This window comes from Rhineura floridana, chromosome 11 (assembly GCF_030035675.1).
Source record: "Rhineura floridana isolate rRhiFlo1 chromosome 11, rRhiFlo1.hap2, whole genome shotgun sequence".
NCBI classification, from domain to species: Eukaryota; Metazoa; Chordata; class Lepidosauria; order Squamata; family Rhineuridae; genus Rhineura; species Rhineura floridana.
The window spans coordinates 19,358,747-19,377,224 of NC_084490.1; the positions used below are offsets into that span (position 1 = coordinate 19,358,747).

An 18,478-nucleotide genomic window follows, 5' to 3' on the forward strand; every position below is an offset into this window, starting at 1 on the left:
GGACTTTTTCACATAGTCTCTGTATCTACACACATGGTGTCTTGTCACAACTGATACACAAAATGGCCATGAACTTCTACCAGTGTTTGTAGGTATATTAAATCTGAAAGCCAGCATAGTGTAGTGTCACTAGAACACTGGACTGCAGGGACATAGGAAGATGTCTTATACCGAAAGAGACCCTTGATCCATCTAGCTCAGTACTGTCCACGCTATCAGTGGCTGTTCAAGGTTTCAGAGAGGGGTCTTTCCCAGACCTACTTGGAGATGTCTGGGATTGAATCTGGGGCCTTCTGCATGCAAACCAGATGCTCTCCCACTGAATTATGGCCCTTCCCTTTCAAACAGAGCATTATCCTCTGTAAAGAACACAGGGCCACCTAACAGCAGGAGGAGTATAGCAGCTATGTAGGTGTAGATAAATATGACTTGTAGGAGTTGGGAGTTCGGGTTGGGGAGGAAGCTGTGCATGCAGCCATGACATCCTTGAAAGAAAGGTGGGCTAACAATAACAATTAAAAACAAAGTTTAGCAAGGTGGGAAGGTACAGTTTCACAAAGGCCAAGAAACGCTGCTCTCGGTTAAGGCCATGAACAACTTGTGAACTACCCAGCTGAATGTAGAGAGTCAAAGTAGGTGTGAGGGGACAGCCGTCCATATTTCATCTACAAGGATGCCCCATTCACACACAGATAAAGCAAGGGTCTGCTCTTTCCATAAAGAGAAAGGTGTGGAGCAGAGGAGCAAAAAACAAGTGCCCAACATCACCACCTTGCTGTGCTCCTTTGCTTTAAGCAATTTTTCTTCCAGCCCATCAAACTTCCAGTATCAGAGCTGAGATTGGGGGTGGGAGAAGTGCTTTAAAGCAAGGGAATATAGTGAGGTATGGTGGGGCAGGGGCAAAGCTTTTATTGATTTGAACTCTTTTTATATGGCTTACTAGTAAGAATCTCAAAACGGTTCAAAACACACATTAAAACCATTTCAAAAAGTGCTATGGAAATGGATATTGTGGATTGTAATATTAGGCATTGTTATTTAGTTTATTCATTATCTGATGTATCCTTATAAACTGCAATTATTGTTTGGCTGTTTGCTGGTTTTTATTTCAGTACTTGTGTTTTCAGTATATTGACATATACATAGCTATGTAAAAAAAAAACATTTCAGAAAGTGCAAACAATCAAAATGTAGGACTGGAGAATCTAGTGTTAATGTTCAGGAAATGCCTAAGGATAGTGTTTTCACAGTAAACATGGTTCCCGAATAACAAAGGAGAGTATTCCTGTCCCTCATGTGTTTCTTTTCATGTAAAGCGTAGGCCCCAACTTGCTCTAATTGTGAACGGGCCAGACAGGTGGATAGATGTCTCAATGACTCAGCAATGAAGCTCACTTGTGATATTGGGCCTATTACTCTCTCTCTCTCAACCTAATGTACCTCACAGGGTTGTGAGGGGAAATGGGGACCCACAAGGGCTGCCCTGAAGTCTTTGGAGGAGGGATGACATAACAGTTTAATAGTAATAAATAGTGTAATATCCACAGGGCTAGGCCAAGATATTTTGCTGCCTGAGGCAGAACAGCAAATGGTGCCCCCCTCTGCTTCCAAGTTAAGGTTAATAACACACAAGTCAGTGCCAAGATGTTTTGGCACTTGAGGCAAAAAGAACCTACAAGTGCCTCTCTGAGAGATTAAAAACACAATAATGCTAGATTAAATTTGTGCCTTTTTTATGACACTCAAAATCAGCTGTCTGAGCTGACTGCCTCAGCTAGAACTCAAAGTGGCATGTATGATTCTTCCCCGCAGCTTTTGATCCTCCCAGTAACCCAGCAGAGGCAGGTGTATGTATTGCTCGTTTACCTCACAGGTTAGGCTGAGAGAGAGTGGTAGGCCTAAATGAATGTTACACCACTCTAAAGGCACATCCAGACGACCTGTTTGTTGAGCATTCATCCTGATTTGTTTGCAGAGGGATTAGATGATGTTGGCTATTTAATGAGCATTCACTCTGATTTGTTTGCAGGAAGGGTAAATGATATTTGTCAAAGCAAGGGTTATCTCTTGACCCATGGACCTAATTCAAATGCAAAGCGTACATAACATCCGAATTCTACTATTTTTAAATTGGTTTGGATTCCTTTTTATCTAGCAGTATGATTGGTTTTAATATTGGATGTAGTTTAATTTCATTTTAATGAAGATTCTGTATGTTTTAATTATATGTGCTTTTATCTGGAAGCCGCTGCAAGTTCCAGTATTGGAAGGATGGCAGGATATAAATAAAGAATAACTAACTAAGTAATAACATCCTATTATGTAAGCTTTGCGTTTGAGTTGGATTCATAGCCATATCAAAGACAGTCCAAAGACATTTTGCTGCCCCAGGTAAAGCAGTAAGGTAAAACAGTAGGTCATCTCCCACACCTCAGGATACATAGTATCCAAGGCGTGGTCTTGTTTGTGTTTGTACATTCTGCAGTATACAGGCCTGGATGTCTTCAGTTTTCATCTTTTAGTTGCTACTAGAGATCTTTGCAGTTTTAATTTGATGTAAGTATTAAACAACATTTTTCTGCATGAAAAAATTGTATTTTAATCCTGTATTCTTTGTTGACATTTTATGATTATTTATTCTCATGTAATTAAATCGGGTAGTTTTTCTTGTAGCCCCTGACGAAGGCCAAACACAGTACAGACTGAAACATATTGGGCTTTTTAAAGAAATAAATCTATTTACAGCATTTTGGAATATTTTTCTCCCTTTTTCTGGGTTATTTTGGCACCTGAGGCAGAAAATCCCACAAGCCTGTCCCCCTCCCGACACCTTGTCAGTAAAAATACAGGATGCCTCCTGACTGTCGGTGTTTTGTGGGAGAGATTCAATCACATGTCACAACTTTGGGCTTGCATAGTTAAAGTGGCTTAAAGGTCTCTGTTGCCCTTAGTGCAATAAATTGACTTTTTAAAGAAACTCAGACTTTCTGGGATGAACAAATGACTTAATGGGAAGACATGTAAACACCCCACAAGCAAATTAAGATGAATGCAGGATGAATGCTCATTGTCGTATAACTACCACACAAACAAATCGGAAGAAATGCTCAATAAAGAGTGGATATGGTCTAACTGAGAGCCAGTGTGGTGTAGTGGTTAAGGTGTTGGACTACAACCTGGGAGACCAAGGTTCAAATCCCCACATAGCCATGAAGCTCACTGGGTGACCTTGGGCCAGTCACTGCCTCTCAGCCTCATTAAAACCCTATTCATAGGGTTGCCATAAGTCAGAATTGACTTGAAGGCAGTAAATTTACATTTTACATGGTCTATCCATCTCCCTTTAAGTTGCTTTAGGTGGTTGCCTCACTCTGCTTATTGGTAATGTTTATTGGCAGGGCCGGTTCTGCTGGATATGCAGAAAGAAGGCATCCAGCCCCTAATCTAGTGCTATTCTAGATGCTTTCATGGAGAGAAAATATTGCCACCTAAAAGAACTGTAAATCACAAAGGAGAGAGGCAGAACAACAAGGAAAAGCTGAAATGATTTTAATTAGCAACATGGCCCCTGTGATTTGGCAGGAAGGGGAAGTTCCTAGGCTAGTCTGCTCAATGAGAATGTAGCAGATTCTTCTTAAAATTCTATCATGAAAGATTATATTAGCTTTGTTAATATAACATTTCTCTTGACTTATGTTCTTTTTCCTCACAAGTGGCACACAAGTTAAACTTACTACTAAGAGACAGAGCTAAATAACCACTGGCTTTAATGTTCAATATAAAATGGTGGACAATAGTTGCACTGTTTTCAGTGGAGTTTACTCCCAGATACGTGTGTACAGGATTACAATCTAAGTCTGCCTAACCTAATGTTTCATCACAGAATTGCTTGACTCCTAAGTAGGTATTTTACAATCGCACCATACAAAATTGGTACTGGATTCAAAACTGAGTATCCTGAGATTACCAGCTTTGCTTACAACAGCAGCAACAAATCAATGCCAACCCTCTAGTCTCCAAGGGTGTGAAGGAAAGCTTGGGAAAGTATGGGTAAAATATGTTTTGTATTTGAATTACATGTAAAAAGAAAAAAGTCAGGAATGCGGAACCTATGGCCCTCCTGATGTTGTTGGACTCCAGCTCCCATTGGCCCCAGCCAGCATGGCTGATGGTCAATGATGGTGGGAGTTGCTGTCTAGCAACGTTGGAGGGCCACAGATTCCCTACCCCTGCTTTGAATGAGTGTTGAACCTTCTGAGACTGTGGTTCCTACTGTTGCCTGCAGAGGGAGCCCCTGATCTGTCTTTTTTGAGAGCCCGTTGAGACTTTGGGGGTAAGAAGGGTAACTAGATAAGGAAGGAAGAGAAAACAACACTTTACTCACTGAGAGGCTTGAAGAAATTTCCACTAGTACCTGATGGAAGGAAAAGGACAAAATCAGAGCCAGAAAGGGAAGGCAACGACACAACCCCTGCCACCTCCACCCACCCACCCCATCCTATTGCAATGTCTCACACATCCTGTTTGGAAGCCTATTTTGCCATTAAGCAGTATATAAGTCAATTAATTAATAAAATTATTATTAATAATAATAATCCCAGCCTGGGGAATGGGGGCTCCTCTACGTACCTTCTAGGACCAGCAGTAGGCAAAGAAATAAAGCCGGACCAGGCTGGCTCATATCTCATATCTCTGTCCCTTTGGGAATGCCAGTTCCATGTGGGGCTGGTGCCCACAGTAGGCTCCCCAGAGGGACTGCAGAGATTGACAAGACACCTTTTTTTCCTAAGGGGGTGGTAGGGGTGGGCCTGGGGCATGAGGCTGCCTGGAACATGAATGGTGTCAGAATTGCAGAGAAGTGTCATAGAACCTGGGAGTTCTAGAGTATTCATACACCTAGCAACCAGGAGACCGGGAGGGGTGGGGTTAGGGGTTCAATAATATCATCCAGGGCTGCTATATTGGGGGGGGGAAGAGACTGAGAAGTTGCTTTAGAAGAACAGGGAAGTTAGAGTAAGAAGGGAATTTTCTGATAAAATATCCCTACTTCCTCCTGGTTGGAAGATCCAGGGAGAGCTGCTATGACAGGCATGGGGAACCTGTGGTCCTTCAGATATTGTTGGATCCCATCCATCATTCTCAGCAGCTGTGCCTACTGATCAGGGATGAAGGGAGTTGAAGTTCAGCGACACCAGAAGGCCCATAGGTTTCCCACCCTTGCATTATGTGGTCTGTAAAGGCTGCTTACTAGGGTTGCCAGGTTCTGGGCCTGAGACTGATCCTGTATCTTTAGGAGAAGAGAAAGTCAGCCAAGTGCAGGTGTTCTTGCAACACTAAAATTGGAAAAACCACAAGGTGGAATTCTCCCTTCCCCCTGCACAACTTTTAAAGATACAGAAGGCCTCTTGGTTGCCAGGCCTGGCCTCCAAGAGGTCTTCTGTATCTTTAAAAGTTGTGCAGAGGGAAGGGAGAATTCCACCTTGTGGTTTTTCTCATTACAGAGTTGCAAGAACACCTGCACGTGGCTGACATTCTCTTCTCCTAAAGATACAGGATCAGTCTCAGGCCAAGAACCTGGCAACCCTACTCCAGACTGTGTTTTGTGGAGGGATTCAAGCACCAGAAATATAGGTTTATGTAATTAAAGTGAATTAAAACACTCTTGTTGCTCTAGTGCAACAAATCCACTTTGAAAAAGAAACTGACTTTTTGCCCCAGCCAGCAGGGGCAATGTTCAAGATGTAGTCCAGCATCTAGAGGGCATCATGTTGGTTACCCTTCTGTAAATGGTAGATGGCACCTTACAGAGTTAAGTAGGCAAGAGAGGGAAGTCTCTGCTCCCAGAGCGTATAATCAAAAACAAACAATGGGGAACAATAGGGATAGGGAGGGGAAAATATGGCCAAATGCTGACCCAGACACTCAAAAGCTAGGTTACAGATGTAATGAAGGCTGTATACACACCATACATTGAAAGCACATAACTTCTCCCAAAGAATCCTGGGAAGTATAGTTTGTTAAGGGTGCTGAGAAGTGAGGAGGTAAACTACAATTCCCAGAATTCTTTGGGGGAAGTCATGTGCTTTAAATGTGGGGTATGTGAAGATTTCTGAGAAAAAGGACCAGGCTGCTGCAGGTAATGGGGAAGAGCCTTCTCTTCCTGAGTCCTGAATAGCAGCTTCTATTCAGTGCAGTAGACAATGCTGGGGTAGATAGGCCAATATTGTGATTCAGTTTAAGGCGTCATATTTTCATATAATGATTAAGAGGCAGAGGCAAAGACATGTGGAAAAGGTGGGGTTTGAGGAGGGATTTGAAAGGAGAGAGGCGAACCACATATAAGCTCATGGAGCCAGTTCCTTACGCAGGGAACAACAATGGAGAACAGGGGAGCTATTTAAGGAAGCAAGTGGCCTTTGGTCAGCAGAGAGTGGTAGGCTTCGAGGAGCAGAGCTCCCAGGCAAAAGGGAAGGACCAAAAGGTGGCGTGGGGACAAGTAAGGTGAAGCATCTAAGCTGTGTGCATACCATACATTTAAAGCACATTATTTTCCCCCAAGAATCCTGGGAACAATAGTTTACCCCTGACAGAGCTCCAATCCCTAGCACTTTTAACCAACTATAGTTCCAAGGATTCTTTTTTTGGGGGGGGGGATGTGCTTTCAGTGTGTGGTGTGAATGCAGCCTTAGTGCTGACTATGGAAGGGGATGGCAATTGAGAAAGCTGAGAATTACTTGCTGGAGTTAGGCTGCACTCCAATTTCACCTTTGGGGCCGCCCACGCTGCTCTCTAGGGCAGGAGTCAGAAACCCTTTTCAGCTCAAGGACCGCATTCCCTCATGGGCAAGCTTATGGGGGGGATGCATGCCAGTAGTAGGCGAGTCCAGAGGCAAAAGTGGGTGGAGCAACAGGTGTGACTCTTACCGTGGTACAGTAAACTTCAGAGATTTCTACAGACCCCCATAAGCCACGGACACCTCTCTGTCCTCCTAAGCAAGCAAGAAGCCTTGCCACATTCCAGGCAGGAAAAACCACTCAAGGAGGGTGCAGAGCAGGGCCACTGAGGGAAATATCCTGGAGACATGGGGTATGGAGGGCCAGACAGAGGGGGCTGGAAGGCTGCAACCAGCCCCTTAGTCTGAGGTTCCTCACCCTTGATCTATGGCAAGGGTTACCAACCTGTGGTCCAAATGTCTGTGGATTTATTACTGAAGATGTTAAATGGCACATCCATCATATTAAATATTAATGTTGAATTTTAAACATGTTTTATTGCTGTTATTTCTGATATTGTAGTTTGTTGTATTACAATTTGAATTTTATTGAATTACAATTGCAACAACAGGCAGAAAAATCATTAAGTGGTCTGCCAAGACCCTCAGCAACTTTCAGGTGGTCCATGGGAGAAAACGTTTTGGGAACAACTGATCTAGGGGATATAAGAGTGTAAGTGTGCCTCCCCGATGCTCTGCTTGCATATTTGTGAATAAATCATATTTCAAAGACACTATTAGTCTCCATTGCTTTCTGCCCCTGAACCTTCTCAGCACTCAGATAAGTACGAAACATGGAATTTTGGGGGACATCTGTGTATGCTGAGCAATGAGAAGCAGGAAGACAGCACCAATTCTGAAATGCAGCATTATACTGCCCAAAAGTAAACAGCATCAGCTTGAACCTCCCATCCTTAAGTGTCCCTTTTCCAACCAGCAGCCAAGCCTAGTTTTTTGTCTCCTTTACTGGAAATTACTTGAGCCTGATTCTCTTTTACCTGGGCACATGGGGCGTCTTTGTCAAGTAACTGCCTTATACTAAAACAGAATATTGGTCCATCTAGCTTAGTACTGTTGACATCAACTGGCATCAGGGCTTCAGGCATGAATCTCTTTCAGAGATGCTGGAGACTGAACCAGGGATCTTTTGCATGCAAAATATGTGCCCTCCCACCAATGTGCAACAGCCATCAGCAGTCAATGCTAATTGAGGAGACATTTTTAGCAATTAAAAGCTATTTAACAGACAACAAGGGACCCTCAGTGTCCACCAGCAAGCAAGCAAGTTAAACAAAATATGGCCCATCCCATTAGTTGACATAACAAAGCTAAATTCCCATTACCACATCTTATTGATTCAAACGCAAGATCACTCTGTAACTCTGGATCAAATCAACCAAAGTAACAATACGAGTCCCAGTTAGCAACCTGGGTTAGAATCAACCACTATTTGTGCTCTGGAAGGAATGAGTGAGAGATCCTCCATTTTGAATCACCTTGATAGTGAATGTAAATAAATGTGATTAAATGAAGTATTCTTGTGTTTGCTCCACATGCCTTGATATTTGCTCACAAAAAGGCCAATTAAAAACTGCACTCAGAAGTGGTTTGAAAGCCAACATGTTTAATTTGATTAACATTTTAACTTGCACACACACCCCATTTTTCTTCAGATGTATCCTTTGATGCTTTTTTTACTTTGTCCTGATGTCTTCAGGGTCATTCCTCCTGATTTGATCGTCACTTTTCATCAACCATCAAGGCAACCACTGAGTTCCCAGGCTGTGACTGAGGGGAAACTGTACCTGCTTCCCACCCTAGCGGGAACCCATCTTACAGATTCCCAGCCATTCATAGCTCCGCCGTTCCTGGCGCCCAACAGCATGGAAGGACAATCTAATCAAGGGTTATTAAATGCACATACTTCCTCCCCCCTTTTCTTCATGTCGGGTTCAGACTATAAAATCTGGAGTCTTCACGTTTATTGGGAACTGAGGTCATGGCTATGCTGCCCCAGGGGAAATGATGGGAACCAGCGATTTCCTACCTTGCTGTTCTTGCAGATGCTGTCACATCCTATCCTGAAATGCTCCTTAACTCACACCAGAGCTGCCCCCGCCAATATCCATTGAAACACCTTAGTCCAAACCCATAGCCCCCTAATCCCCTTATTCCCCTGTGTAGGTCTTAACAGCAAGTTTGACCAAAGTGGATGTAGTAGACCCAGCTTCAAGACTTGGTCATAATAGGTTGAGAGGTCACTTGCAGGTTCAGATCCCCAGCTTTCAACCTCAGTACTTTCCTCTGAAAAATGGGAATGCTAATAAAGTACATATAGTTGTGCAGCTGAATGAGATCAAGGAATCTCAAAATTATACATTGTTTTGCGCCTCAACATGCAAAGGAGGGGGCATGACAGATGCTTATAAAACTATGCACGGTGTGGAAAAAGTGGATAGAGTTAAAAAAAAACCTTAACACTAGAACTGGAGGTCACTGAATGAAATTGATGAACAGGATTCATTGTCCTTCATACAACGCACAATTAAATGAAGGAATTTGTAGCGATGCTGCCTGGTTTAAAAGGCTTCAAAAGGGGACCAGACAAATTCCTGGAGGATAGGTCTATTAGTGGCAATTGACCATTATAACTAAATGGAACTCCCATGTTCAGAAGCAGTACACTTTTGAATGTAAGTTGCTGGAGGATTGGGGAACAGCAGAGGAGGATTACTGCATTCATACCCTGTCCGTGGTCTTCCTGGAAGCATCTGGTTAGCCACTGCAGAAACAGAATGAAGGATTTAGTCAGGGCTGGGAAACCTGTGGCCCTTCAGATGTTGTTGACTCCAACCCCTATCATCCCTGACCATTGGTCATGCTGGCTGGGGCTGATGAGATGTGGAGCCCGACAACATCAGGAGAGCTATAGGGTTCCCCATCCCTTGACTAGATGGACTTTTGGTCTGATCCAAGCTGGGTTCTTATGTTGACCTAACATTGTTATGGCTAACAGTGACTTAATCTATTATTATTAGGCTGTTGCACGTTTGAAAGCTCAAGAATCAAATTGCAGTTATCAGTGTGGTACACTGACTCATCACAGCCACACTGCAGTCTTGGCTGGCAATCAGCTTTGCTTAAGAGGCTATTTTAAGAATGAGGTGGGGTGGGCCAAGGACCCCATCCCCATTGCTGGCAAACACTGTTGCCACAGGCACTGCTTCCTCTATACTCTCTTTTGCCTGTAGGTTGGCAACTTGGTGGGGAGATTTGACCCACAGGTAGCCTGCTGCTGACTCTTACATTACCCAACATTAGTTACACTTCTGTCAGCTAGCTGTATCTGCCATATACTCCCTAACCTCACTGGATGTCATTGCTGGTCATGTTCTCTGGGAAGGCAGGGTATCAGATAAGCTGGACCATACCTCTATATATTTGGGTGACTCAGCTTAGAGCCAGCAAGGACATTTTGCCACCTGACCCCTTTATGGCTGTTCAGGCTCAAAGTCAATGGCAGTGTGGTGTGGCAGTTAAGAGTTTTGCATTTAGACTTAGACCAGGGAGTTCTGGGTTAAAATCCTCTCTCAGACATGAAGTTTACTAGGTTATTTTGGGCTAGTCACTATCTCTCATCCTAGCCTACCTCACAGGGCTGTTTTGAAGATAAAAGGGAGAATATCATGCTGCTCTGTGTTTATAAATACAAATATTATATTGTCATTACATTTTAGTTTGTTTGGCAAAATAAGCCATGACAATACTAAATACCAATACAAAATTAATTTCAAAAACAGTGCTTGGGAAGGTACATAACATACAGATTTCAGATCATTCATAGGACAAGGCAGATCCCATATTTTGATAAACACAGCCCTTTGTAAGTAGGTCAGTTCCATGGAGAGATTTTTAACCAACCTTGCAGGGTTGCTGTGGGGAACAAGGGTGCAACCTTTTAGTAAGGAACTAAGGCTGCAACCCTATAAATTAGACTCAATGCAACTTACTTCTGAGTATACATGTATAGGATTAAACAATAAACCAGTTATCGTGAATTCTCTGGGACAACTGAGTAGGGCGGAGAATCATAGCAGATTACAGCTGAACAAAGGAAAAAGAGCTGACCTTCGGGACGTCTGGGTTCTACACATGGCTTGTTCCAGTTACAGATGCACAACCCAGTGCCCTTTTAAACCCCTGCAATCACAGGTGTTCAGCACTAGAGGTCACCAACCCCTTTTTTGAGGAAAAGGATTAGCATGTTTGTAACTTGGTTTTAGATTGTGTAGTTTTTATATGCTTGTTGTATCAGATTCTGTAATTTTATTGTATTTTATGTTAACCGCCCAGAGAGCTATTGCTAGTCGGGCGGTATATAAGTTTAAGAAATAAATAAAATAAATAAATTACAGTATTTCTAAATTTGAAATCCCTCACTTTACCTAATGTTTAGATTAAATATTAGTACCTTTTCTGTCCTGTGTCTTTATTAGATGCATAGAAAAGATAACTTTGACAACTGCAGCTTCTCCCACTGATAGGATAAGCAATGATCTTAGAATTTCTCCCTTCTCCTCCTCCTGACACAAGGGCCCCTTCAGCCTGGTAGTTTTTTTGTGGCCATCAATGTAATAATAGTGCATTAGTGGTGGATTTATACTGGACCGTCTACATGTCACCCCACTTTATTAGTTATTCTGCTAAGCTTCCACAATGGTACTGCAGTACTGCCATCCAGAGGGACACTCTTGTGTTACAGCACAACAAAAGCAGGACAACATCCACCCCCAATTATTTGTAGTATTAAAACTTAACAGTATATTAGCTGGAAACTACAGGACACATGCCTATCGCAAATGAAGCAATATGATTGCCCAAAAACCTTTGCAGGCACAAAAGGTATTTAAAGTGTGATCATGCATAACCACCCCAATAACATCATTAACACATACAGAATAATAGAATAGTAGAGTTGGAAGGGGCCTATAAGGTCATCGTGTCCAACCTCCTGTTTGCAGGGAGACCAAAATGCTTATTTACAAAGCCATTGTACTACCGACCTTACTGTATGCCTGTGAAACATGGACCATCTATAAAAGCCACTCCCAACTTCTTGAAAGATTCCACCAACGCTGCCTCCGGAAAATTCTGCAAATTACCTGGGAAGATAGGCGGACTAATGTTAGCATATTGGAAGAAGCAAAGACCACCAGTGTTGAAACAATGATCCTCCAACATCAACTTCGCTGGACCAGCCATGTTGTTCGAATGCCTGATCACCGTCTTCCAAAGCAGCTACTTTATTCCCAACTTAAGGATGGAAAACGGAATATTGGTGGACAGCAAAAGAGGTTTAAAGATGTTCTCAAAGCTAATCTAAAAAAATGTAACATGAGCATCGAGAACTGGGAAGTCTTGGCCCATGAGTGTCCCAATTGGAGGTCGACCATTATCAAAGGTGCTATGGACTTTGAAGAAGCACGAGTACAGGGCAAAAGGGACAAACGAGCTAAGCGGAAGGCATGTCAAGCAAATCCTCATCGTGACCATCTTCCATCTGGAAACCTATGTCCTCACTGTGGGAGGCTGTGTGGATCCAGAATTGGCCTCCACAGTCACTTACGGATCCACTGTTAAAGACCTTACCCTGGAAGACAATCTTACTTGGCCACGAGTGATCGCCAATGAATGAATTAATGCAGGAATCCAACTTAAAGCATACCCATAGAATCTTAGAATAGTAGATCTCTGTACCAAAGACCATTTGCACCAGAATTTTAAGTAATTATATAAATCTTGGGATATATTCAAGATTGCATTTTGATCAACATATAAAGATCCTAGTATGACAATAAAGTTTCAAAGTTCATTGTGTTGAAGACCTCTAGAAATTCTGCCAGATAAGTCTTGCAGGTGTTTTTTGACCTTATGTAGCCCAGTTCTTATGATGAATAATCAATAAAAAGGATGTCTGGAGGGGCCCAGAAGAGGTATCACTGTACTCTGGGTATCTGGATTTAGGATTTCCCTAGAAATCTAGCAGCTTTTCTGGATTATGTCTGGAAACCTCCACAACATCATTTATTTCCCAGGAAATCTCAGCACAAACTTTGGAAACTTCTAGAATCATGCAATGCCAAGCTTATTCCTCATTTTCCTTAGAAATCTGAATTCTTAAAAAGCAGTAACTACAACCAACCAGTGCACTAAGGTTACCTCCCACTGGCGGGAAGTAGCATTGATAATGCCCTACTGTGGGGACCAAAGTGTTTAACTGATTGTTGTATAGAGGGAAGGATCTATGCAGAACACTCAGCAAAAAGAAGCAACTCAGCAGCCTTTTGCATCCAGTTATGTAAAGGTTGTTCCACGTTGCCCTGAAAACCTTGTTTTCCAAACCAGAATTGAAGAATTTGGACCTCTCAAGCACACATCTCTGTTTTTTAGGGTAAGTAGTAGATACATTTTCCTAAAACACTGGTGTTTTTTAACCTCTGAAAAGCAATGTGTTTAAAGGTTACTCCATAATCAGAAGGACTCTCAGGAACAACCCGTTCTGCTGCAGTCCACATGGGCTTATATCTGGTATTAAACTGAACTCTTCCAACTTCCATTAGTCAGTGCAAAACATATATGACTGGATTCAGACTTTTAGTACAACTGTATACATGTCTATTCTAAAGTAAGGCTCATTGAGTTCAGTTGGGTTTCCTCTTAGGTAAATAGGTATAGGATTGCAGCCTAAGGCCTGTAAGTAGCCCAAACCTACTTATCTGGGAGTAAGAACCTTAAATTCAATAGGACTTACTTCTGAGTAGAAATGGCTAGGATTGCACTGTAAGTTGCTGATGGAAAGTTTTTCTCCCTCTCACATAACAATGAATGTTGGAAGATTCAAGACAGACAAAAGAAAGTACTTCTTCACACAGTGACATAGTTAAACTATGGAATTTGCTCTCAGAAGAGGCAGTGACAGCCACCATCTTGAGTGGCTTTAAAAGAGGATTAAACAGATTCATGGAAGATAAAGCTATCAATGGCTGCTAACCATGATGGCTGTGCTGTACCACTGGTCAGAGGCCAAATACCAATTGCTGGAAACCTCAGGAGGCAAAAGTGCTCCTGTGCTTAAGTCCTGCTTACAGGTTTCCCAAAGTCATCTGATTGGCCACTATGAGAACAGGATGCTGAATTAGATGGGCTGTTGGCCTGGTCCAGTAGGCTCTTACATTCTTATGCTTTAGTCCCATTGATTTCAGTGGGACCAAAGTGTGACTAACTTAGGTTACAGTCCTGTATGCGCTTACCTGTAAGCAAGTTCAGTGAAATTTGGTAGGATGTGCTCTTGAGTAGATGTTTACGAGTTTGTGCTGTTAGTCTGCATCTAAGCCATAGGGCTTTCACCATAGAGATGCCAGCACGAGAGTGACACCACCTTGCAGCATATCGGTATGTGCTGCATCACTTTAGACTGCAAGTACAGAATTCCAGACCTGAATCTCTTACATAAAACAATCAAAGCAAAAACAATCACACTGCAAATAGAAATCTAGCACAAAGGGAGAAAGATTTTATTCCAGCCCTTCACTAACTGTGCCCATTTTCTCTTTGCAGAGGGTTTTTGACATAGGGGACCATTTAAAAAGATGATTGCCCACCAGAGGCCTGGAGGGGTACAATTCATTCTACTACCTCCACATTCTATCCACCTCATTCACTTGCAAATGAAAGTCTGTCCTAGGAGGGGGGTCTTCCTAAGCAAGGGTGCCCACCACCACCAATATTTCATGGCAGTGAGAATCAATGTCTTTAGGCCCTGGCAGATGCCCGTGTTTACCCACTACTGATGTCAGCCATGCTTAAGGCTTAAAAGGGGGCATCTTCCCTGTGCCTGGAGCCTCCAGGCCTCTGTTCCAATCTCCCTGGGCTGACTCCCCATAATTCCTTGCAGCAGGTCTTGGCTTTTTGCTCCTGCCGTCATGGCCTCACACCCTTTGGTTGGGACAGACGACAAGCAGCTGTGATGAAAACAGGAGGTCGCGGCCACGATCGTCCTGTCTGAATCAACCACAAACCCACCGGGGCTCTATAACTAGAGCCACAGCAGGCAGGGAACTCCCTGCACACCAGGCAATGGCCCAGGAGGATGGGAAAAATGCAAACAAAACCATTGTGGAGTGGGTGGTTTACAGATGCTGTTCCAACCAAGGGGAGCGGAGCAGAACAGGAGCACTACTTGTTGTGAAGCAATTGTGTGTTGTTGTAGGAAGCGAGATAGGCCTGCGGCTTAACATTGGCATGTTTTAGCTGACATGCATGCAAATGTAAAGTTTGCCATTGTCTAGCAATGAAGCTAACCTTTAAAACACATGTAAACACCCTTGGCTTGGTGGCCTGAAGAGGGGGAACGGGTCTAGTTCAGTATTGATCTAATGGGCCAGAATTGTGGGGTCTGGAGCCAGTCCTCTGGAGAGCTGGGGTGGGTGGGAAGCCATCAAAGGGGAGCACGATCATGGCTCTGTCTGAGGGAGGGAGGAAAGGATGGTAGGGAGTGGGACAGGAATTGGCTCCATTTCCCCTCAAGTAGGCTGCCTCCCAAACCTCAAACTGGGCAACAGTTCAGAGCGAGCAAGGAATGGAACAGCGGAGGCTTAGCTTGTCTGATGGTGCTGGAGGTCTGGCTGGCCAACTCCAAGGGAGGGGAAAAGCCTGGAGCCCTTTGTGGGGCGGGGGATGACTCGAAGAGATCCTGAAGGCAGCAGGTTCAAAGTTGGAATGTGCTGACTTGGGCCAAATTCTCCCAAAAGGAGCCTACAGCGTGCAGAAGGATATACCCTTTTGCACACACTGGCTGTATGAACCAGACAGGAGCTGTGTTACCTTTTTTTTTCTCCACATCCACTTCTTGTAGCCACCTGTCAAACCTTTCTTCAGGGGTTGCAAGGAAGGTTCTCTGCATTCTGTGGGCAAAATGCGGAGCCTAGATTTCTGTTGCAGCAATGAATTCTGGGAGCTAGTGAGTGATGAGAAGAGCCGGACTGGTGCTGCCAAGGAATGGAGCAGAAACCTTGGGGCAATGGAAGTGACAGAACTGGGGAGGACCTCCTGGCATCTCTCAAAGTCTTGTGCTAGATAACTTGCAGCTCCTGGCAGAAGTCAACAAGAAAGTAGGGGAAATGATCCCAAGATTCTGCAACCGGAGGATAGGAGATTTCAGGCAGAAGGCCAGATTTCAAATTTCTTTGTGTCAGAATATAATCCTTGTTGCTGCTGCGTCCCTTGCCTATGACTCTGCACGTGCACAGGGTTTTTTTTTACAATTCCTACCTTTCTTGCCTTCACAGCAGCCCATGAGGCCGCTATTATGCCCATTTTACAGATGAGGGAAATTGGCACCTTTTTGCAGCTGCTGCCGTCTGAGCAGGTGTCTTTCTCTGTGAAGATGCAGGGAGCCACAGGCGATGATAGTTTTTCAGCACAATGTGGAGCAAAAATGTGTGTGCCAGACTGGTGAATGTTGTGAACTACATGGAGATTTCGTGTCTGTGTGAGAGGCCCTCTGTGGGCTGTGATGAGATTTGAACCCAGGATCACCATGTCCACCCTAGCTGTCTGTCACCAAGGAGCTTTTAGCATAGATGACCTTAGTGAGGATTTAACTCTTTCATGATATGCAGTCAGGGCTGGGCTTAGTGTTGGGTTGCATAGATACAGTGATGGCTGATGCCCTTTGAGACTAGTGGGCCAACAACAGGTGCAGCCAGAGCCAATGACAGGCAGAGCCAACTAATTCTTGCCCCATCCTCATCACTGCTGAGTTCTGCAAGGGCAACACTGAGATGAAGCAGGAGGCAGCTGACAGCCAGAGCCACCCTCTGGACTGGTTCTGAGTTTGGCTCTGGCTGAGAGAAGATGTGACATTGTCTGGTACACCAACCTCCCCATCTGGGGTATCTCTTGTGGGTTCCAGAAACAGCCAGAGGAAGGAACTCATACTGTCACCTCTTTCATATGGAGAGCAGGCCCTGTAGTTGCTAGGCAACTGAAAAGAACCTCTATCCCCCCCCCCAAGGGTCAGAAGCAGAAAGGCATCTCTTTGTGGGTTGCCTAGTTACAATCAGGCCCACCCACCCCCAACCACGTTTGGGCAGTGACAATGCTGTTTTAATACTGGGATGTGTTTCTGTGTATGATCATGACAGTGGTAATAACAGTGGCTGACAAGCAGGCCCAGCCTCGGGTTGGTATGGGCCAAGCATCTATTGGGGCCCACCACCACTTGGAGCCTCTGTAATTGCCTTGGAAGCAAGGAAGGAAAGCAGCGGCTGCTCACCTGCTCACCTTTGCCCTCTGAGCCCAAACACCAACATGGGATGACTGTGATAGCAAGGAGGAGGAGGAGCAGTGACCAGCCATTCACCCTCCCTCTTCTGTCTCTGTGCCCGTCCCCAAGATGGGGTGGTGGATAGAAGCTGCAATGAAGAGGAGGAGGTGGCCCACGGATGTCTTTTGGCCCACAAAAACCTAGAACCAGCCCCCACCCCCTTGAGTGGCTGACACTTTCCTTCTTCAAAGCTAGGAGAAAGGGAGGATGGACGAGGGAACAGCACAGCCTTAGAGCAGGAAGGCAGGGCAGGGTGTAAGCATACGTGACCTTGTGGGAGGGAATGACTACATTGGTTTGGGCCTGTTTCAGAGGCCGGCCTTGTGGGTACAGATATTACCCTTCCCTTCCCTCCTTTGAGACAGAAATTAATTCCATCAAAGCCTTCTGTTTGAAATCCTAAACTGACTGAATATTTGTGGTAAACTTGCTTTCAGCACTGCAGAATGCAGGCTGGTTTTTGGAGTTCAGCGGTTTGGTTATTTGGGGGTGCATTGGCACGTCTCTGTATCTCTGCCCCCCCTAAGAAAAGTCCCCCCCCAGTCGTTTGTTGCGGGGAGGGTGGGACTTTTTTGCCTTCCTGTTGGCTCTGTGCAGTGCAGTGCTTGTTTTCATCTGTCAAAATGTGGAAGGGTCTCTTACCAGCCATCTGGCAGCATCTGCTGCTGAATACCTCATCTCACTGGAAGAATGGGGAGAGTCGCCACACATACACACACACATAGAGAGAAAAATGGGAGCCTCCCACCATGGCCCTTGTCTTTCGGCTCCGTCACCTGCTAGCTAAGAAGTTTTCCATCTCAGCACAAAAATGACATGGACTCGCTGGAACGACTCATCTGCCCCATGAGCGCAGCAACCTCAAGAGTCTAACCGCCGTGCCCAAAAAGTGACCCCACCCCTGGCAACGCATCCCGGATTCCCCTGGAATGTCTAGACGCCAGTCCGGACAAGAAGCCAGCCTTCCTTTTGCACGGGATTCCCTGTCGCACAGGAGCCAAACCAGGCTGGCAATGGGGACTTGGATCATGGCAGAAGGGGATGTCATTTTTTTGCTTCAGTGCCGGGGGATTCCCTGAAAGATACTATAAAGCAAAAGGAATGAAGTCACATCCTCTGAGGCTGGCTCAAAGGTCATGCACACAGTCGTGCTTCCGTGCTGTGGCTTCCCTGGGCTCTAGTACACAACACTAGAGGATGCAGTAGCATCATTAGTAATAATAATAAATATTAATATCAACCTATGAAGTACTGTGGTGCTTTACAAAGAACATGGAGGAGCTTACAATCTAACATTCAGCACAGGAGAAAGAAAAGAT

The 18,478-nt window shown here is 44.4% G+C and overlaps 1 protein-coding gene across 3 annotated transcripts in view; it reads right to left on the minus strand.

Annotated features, from left to right (window-relative positions):
* LOC133366450 (protein TsetseEP-like) overlaps positions 1 to 18,478 on the minus strand; it is a 47,229-nt gene that overhangs the window by 7,389 nt on the left and 21,362 nt on the right. Inside the window, exons 1-4 of one of the 3 annotated variants that reach the window (XM_061589544.1) lie at positions 13,824 to 13,872; positions 11,836 to 11,934; positions 9,518 to 9,554; positions 4,385 to 4,414 (exon numbers count right to left, since the gene is read on the minus strand). In XM_061589544.1, coding sequence (XP_061445528.1) covers positions 4,385 to 4,414; positions 9,518 to 9,554; positions 11,836 to 11,865 — 97 coding nt within the window. In that variant the 5' untranslated portion in view covers positions 11,866 to 11,934; positions 13,824 to 13,872. Of the gene's footprint in view, positions 1 to 4,384; positions 4,415 to 4,629; positions 5,229 to 9,517; positions 9,555 to 11,835; positions 11,935 to 13,823; positions 13,873 to 18,478 lie in introns of those variants that run through there. The other 2 variants (XM_061589545.1, XM_061589547.1) reach the window with 2 other exon arrangements.